Below are 5648 nucleotides of genomic sequence, written 5' to 3' on the forward strand. Positions count from 1 at the left end.
ATGACCCATTTCTGACCTCAAACTTGTCTTCATATGCTTTATATTTCCTGCAAGGATTTCAACGAAAGGGTGGCCTCAGATAGAGCTAATTCAAGCTCTTTGGCCAGCCAATACGCACTAGTGAAGAGCACTCTTGACTTTATAGTATTACATGAAATACTTACGGCTACTGTGACTTTCTTGTTACAAAGCCCACTTCTTAACACTGTCACAAAATGGAGGTACAGCAACATTGTCCTTTATACAACCACCAGCTTTCGATTCAGGAATCAAAAGCATCCCTTCTCATAGAGAGCACAAACCAAGCTTTCACTTGCAGACTCCCAATTCAAGCCATACCAGAATTAATGTTGCTTGGTGATCTTGTGGGTATGCATTATGGTAGATTTTAATTACATGACCACATGCTGTTCTCCCCACCTGTTTTGCCTAGCAGAAGAGCAAGCACTCTAATATTTCTTTTTAATCAACATGAATTCTTAACGGCTCCTGAACATATTGCTACACTGAGCAGGGATTATTTCCCCCCCCCCTCACATCACAGATGTTATAATGTAAAGGAATTTATCTTCACAACACACCTGTATGGTCAGGAAATAGCAACTCCAACGCACAGATTTTGAGGCCCACAGAAAGAAGGCCAACATATGCAAACAGGCAATGAAGAAAACATAGATGAATACACACCCACGTACTTACACTCCCTCATTTTATGAGAGGAAGACAGTTCTACAGTAAATTCCTCCCAAAAATGTGCTGTGCCTGTCAAACACCAGTAGTTATTTGTTCAGCTTTGAAAAAGAACAAACTTGACTAACAAAAGTAACTTGTAAAAAAGAAGCAATTAAACTGGGCACAGATAGAAAGAGAAGGCACTATAGGCTGGTTGGATTTTTAATGAGGCTGGGAAGAGAGAAGTTAATTGCTAAAAATGGTAAGGTGTGGCTAGAAGAAATGCGTTTAAGATAAATAAAGCCTTTTCTTCTTCTCACAGAAAATGGCAGGCAATAATTAAATATCACCTTTGCAGCAGTACCTCTGATGCAGTACCAAAGATAAAACCAATTTCACTCTTTCAATAGGACAAGAGCATTTTGACCTTTGAAAGAAATGCAGCTGAGTTTTCCTTCAATTACCAAACATAACCTCAAGGTTAAGCAGTTCTACAACCCATTTGTCCTACTTTACAAATGGCATTTTTTTAATTAAAAAATCCCTCCAGTTTCTAACAATTTAGATCTGAAAGTCATCACAGAAGTGAATTTCTTCTTCTGTTAATGTTTCACAAACGTTTCAATTAGAAACACTATGATACTGATTTTGCATAGTCCCATTAAGGCTGGGGAATAAGGAACTCTGGATTGCTCAGACCCACAGTAAAGGCTAGTAACTCCACACGTCAGATCCTGTTCATCTGGTTTTGGTCATAGGCCCTTAACATCTCTCGATCCGGTGTGGTCTAAATCGCAGCCCAGAGATCACAGCTAGCTTAGAGGATGCTTCTGTCCTGCTCACCATCTTTTTCCAGGGGATACAGAGAAGCTGTTTGAGCAATAAATGCTGCTCAATCACATGGCTGCCTGCAGTTGCTCACAGCCTAACGCACAGAAAGCCAGTTTCGCTGCTGCCACCTAGGGCAAGAGAGTGTGGAAAGCAGTCACTTCAACTGGAAGCAGGTGTAAGAACAGCTAGACAAGGAAAATCAATTTAGCTAATATTTCAGGGAGAGAAAGAGGGGAAGGAGGAGGAAGCAAAAGAAAGACAAAGGGTCTCAAAACACAGACCTGGCTCCTGAGGTAGCCAAAATTGGATTAACGTATCCAGAGCCAATGAAAATCCTACCACGCCTACCCGTCTTCTCTAACTTATACCTGTCATGGCAGCACTGTGACACTAGCTCCTTCCTCCAGCCTCTCAAATTTGATAATTTCAACAGTAGAAAAAATAAGTTCCCTCTCCCATCCTGCTCGCACACTTGGGAAGGCAGAACAGCACACAGTTGTTTCTTTTTCCTCCTTCAGATGTCTCATCTCACTCACCCTTGCTATATAAACTTGATGTGTTTGACCTGCTGCCCAATGTAACCTCATTCTTCTCTGCTGTTCCCCAATTGCCTGGCTCTCTTACACTTCACCTGCAAACCCTCTGGGGAAGGGTCGCTGTTCTTGTTTGTGCGGGTACAACATTCAGCAGAACAGGGCACTACGCAGACACTACGGGTGCAACTGACCTCACCTGGCAGCCACAGGGTTGGGGTTTGCCTCCAGGTTAAGACAACTGCCTACATGCAGGACGTGTCTCAGCTCTCATGACAGTCAGATATAGTCACTACATTTTGGCAAGATGTCACTGAAACTCAACTCACCTCAACACAGGCAGCTAGTGGTACCTTGGATGGTGTACTGTATCTCACCTCACTCTGTTCCAGGGCGGTGCCAATGCCTTTATGTCCTGTGTCACATCTGCCAGCCCTGTGCAGACACCTAGGATAACTTAGTGTTTCTCAAATGGTACCAGCCCTGTATGTTACGCAAAGTGGATTCCCCCACACCATAGATGCTCAGCTACATTATTCTCAAACAGTACTGCACTGACTGGGATGGGAGCTTAGAAATCCGTAGCAAATGTAGGTATCTAATCATAGAGCGCAGATTGTTCTGCGTAAAGACAGGCATCTCATGCCACCTGAGATGCTTTGGGATATCTAAGGGGCTTGCATGGGGCAGGCAAATATCACACAGGACTTATGGGAGACCCACGACCTTCTGAAGGCTAGGTGAAAAATCCCAGGGCACCGCCGGTGGTATAAACAGTGAGTTGTGTGCAACTCAGTTGAGCCTTAAGCATTTTAGCCTGGAGTTGAAGCCCCCGGCCCCAGCTGTCTAAAATGTAGAATGCTTTCCCTTTACGGTCAAAGAAGAGAGGTGTTTCCAGAGGATGAGTCACCTCATTCCCCTTCTCCCCATTGACCATAAAAGCAGGGACAGACTCAGATTAAAATATCCAACTTACAGTGAGATAAGTTAGGACAGGTGAATCCCTCTGTTCCTTTCAGTAATACACGCAGAAAAGGCTCATCGGCATGAATTGATGCAAAGCACCCAACCTCCAACCTCCCAGCTCAAGGTTTTAAATTACTCTCATGTACCAAACTATGTATCAGACTTAGTCAGCTGAAAAAAATGTATCAGGTGAGATAAATGTTATTCCCGTCAGACTACACCAGTCGTCTTCTTCCTGAAGAATGAAATGTCAGGAGGTCTGATCAGTGAAGGAATCAGAAAGGTACATTTCACTTGAGAAGAGCAACTAAGTGCTGAAAATCCTCCTAGAGAGAGTCCACATGGGAACGGACAATCTGAGCAAGCAGGGGGGCCACAGTAGGAAGTCTGTTTCTCCTCTTTATAGACAAGCTGATTTTATCTACTTTTTCTTAAGTGAAGCAAAATGTTAGATGACAATAGCCCAGTTTAACACCTTGGGTTTAGTCAGGTTCTTTCTTGCACAGAGCTGCATGGAAATATTACATAATATAAGCAGGCATTGCTGCAGAAAAAAAGCGATTCCACATCCCCTTCTCTTATCTGCCCATGTCTGGCCCTTTCCCTGTCCTAAAACAAACTTTAATGGGACTATGCAACTCGCAGGCTCAAGAAACAGGTGTAAATTAGTACTAAATCACAAACCCCCAAATAGTAATTTTTAGCCAGGAACAGTACCTCAGCTGATGTTACAGAATAGCCACACGACACTGGCATACAGAAGGAAGCACTGCAGGAGCAAGAACAAGCAGTCAGGGACAAGGAGGGACAACAGAACAGACTCTTATGCCAGCATTGCTGCTTTTACCATAAAGTTATATATGGCATAAGGAGTGCAATAAATGTCTGAGATCTCCTCACTGTGCACTTCTTCACAACATTGACAGATGTGGCTTTATCTGCAAATCAGACTGTGTAAATATCCATTTATCAGCTATCTTCTACGGAGCATGAGTTACACTAGGGCTAATGGCCTACCAGGTAACCACGCACTCACATCACTCTGACATTAGTCATCCCCAAAATATCTGAGAGAAGCAGATGTTCACAGCATGCGACAGGGTGCATCTCCTTAGAGTCCCTTTATAGTCAATGGACAGAGAAATGCACTTCTTGGGAGTTCTGTTCAGCAGACAGCTAAAGCAGATCAAATGAAATGTACCCTAAATGCACCTTTTTCCATTGACTCAATAGACAGTCCCAGGTGAGACAGCTCAAGCGGACGTGCACATGCTATAGATGACTTAAAACAGGTGAAATAAATCTTGCATGCTATGTTTTCAAACCTTTACTGCACAGGTATCATGAAAAAGAACAATCCAACTCAATAATGTTTTATACCTACACTTCCTTGTATAACTCTCTTACTAAGGATTTTAAAAACCATGTCAAGGCTAACAGATCAAGGTTAATAGGTCAAGGCTAACCTACTGCAAGGTTAATTCCTCTTATTGCCCCACATGAGTCTCTCTCCATTCAAGTAAATTCTTATATATTCATTTCATGTTCATGTACAAAGTCCCAGTGCTGATACATAAATCAGAAAAACTAATTTTGTAGCAGGACTTATAAAAAGCTTAACTGGTTTCTATTTGTTGACCCATAATGCAAAATACCTTAAAGGCAACAACAAACAGTCATTGTTGCTTTGAGCTCCTGGAATAAGAACAATTAATATATGTATTATACTCCTATTGTTGAAATGGTAGAGACTGCGTTGTCCTACCAAGGACCTTAACCCAGGGGGGCTGTGATGACAAAGTATCTGCTACATCAGGACCAAAATAATCAAAGCTGATTAAGAAAGTGATCACTAACACAGCACTGATTAAACATTTACCATAAATTGAACTACATCTTCAGGCTTGTGCTTTGCTGATTTGAAGGCAGCCAGTCGGGTAACAACGACAATGTGATACTCTACATGGCCAGACATCATCCTCCCACGGATTTCCTGGTATTCCGGCACTGACAAATCCAGCCCCGTGTGCGTATTCTGAATTTGCCTAGGGAAGAAAATACATGCAGAGTTCAGACATTGGCACAAAGACTTTTAACTGACCCCCTCCAAGGATCTAGTTCAAAGCTCAAGAAAGCCAGTGCAAAGGCTCTCATTTCAACAGGACACCAGACAGACCCTACCCCAACACTGTTCCTACTCCGCAACAATACAAATTTGGACATGGCCTGCTTCCTATATTCTATCCCAAAGCATCTGCCACTGGCCACTGCAGACAAAATGCCAGGAACATAGCATTTCTGGGAACAGAAGATGGGGGGGGATTCATTCAGAACAGGACTTCACTCACAGGAGTTGAAAGTGCTGTCCTACCCAGCAGGGCAGATGAGAGGATCCCATTATCTCTCATTACGGTTTGTTTTGAAGCAAAGGTCTGTTCACTACAATTCAAACCAAGCCCTATCCACCTCTCCTTTGTCTTAGGACATCCCCAGGAATGGCAGAGACAATAGCTGAAAGAGACCACGAAGGAAGAAGGAATTTGCTTGAGTGCAGGGACAACTTGAGGTTTGTAAGAGCCAACCAGGGAACTAGATTAAAGCCTGAAATACAAAGAGGAGTTCCTGGAGGAGACTGCTGGGCCAACC

The 5648-nt window shown here is 43.1% G+C and overlaps 1 protein-coding gene across 1 annotated transcript in view; it reads right to left on the reverse strand.

The window, feature by feature from the left end:
- The window catches only part of HS1BP3 (HCLS1 binding protein 3), a 46969-nt gene extending 41926 nt beyond the window's left edge, over positions 1-5043 (reverse strand). The window contains exon 1 of the mRNA XM_009319647.1: positions 4882-5043. Coding sequence (XP_009317922.1) covers positions 4882-4980 — 99 coding nt within the window. The 5' untranslated portion in view covers positions 4981-5043. The remainder of the gene's footprint in view (positions 1-4881) is intronic.
- Between the last annotated feature and the right edge of the window lie 605 nt (positions 5044-5648).

This window comes from Pygoscelis adeliae, unplaced genomic scaffold (genome assembly GCF_000699105.1).
Source record: "Pygoscelis adeliae isolate BGI_AS28 unplaced genomic scaffold, ASM69910v1 Scaffold121, whole genome shotgun sequence".
Classification (NCBI taxonomy): domain Eukaryota; kingdom Metazoa; phylum Chordata; class Aves; order Sphenisciformes; family Spheniscidae; genus Pygoscelis; species Pygoscelis adeliae.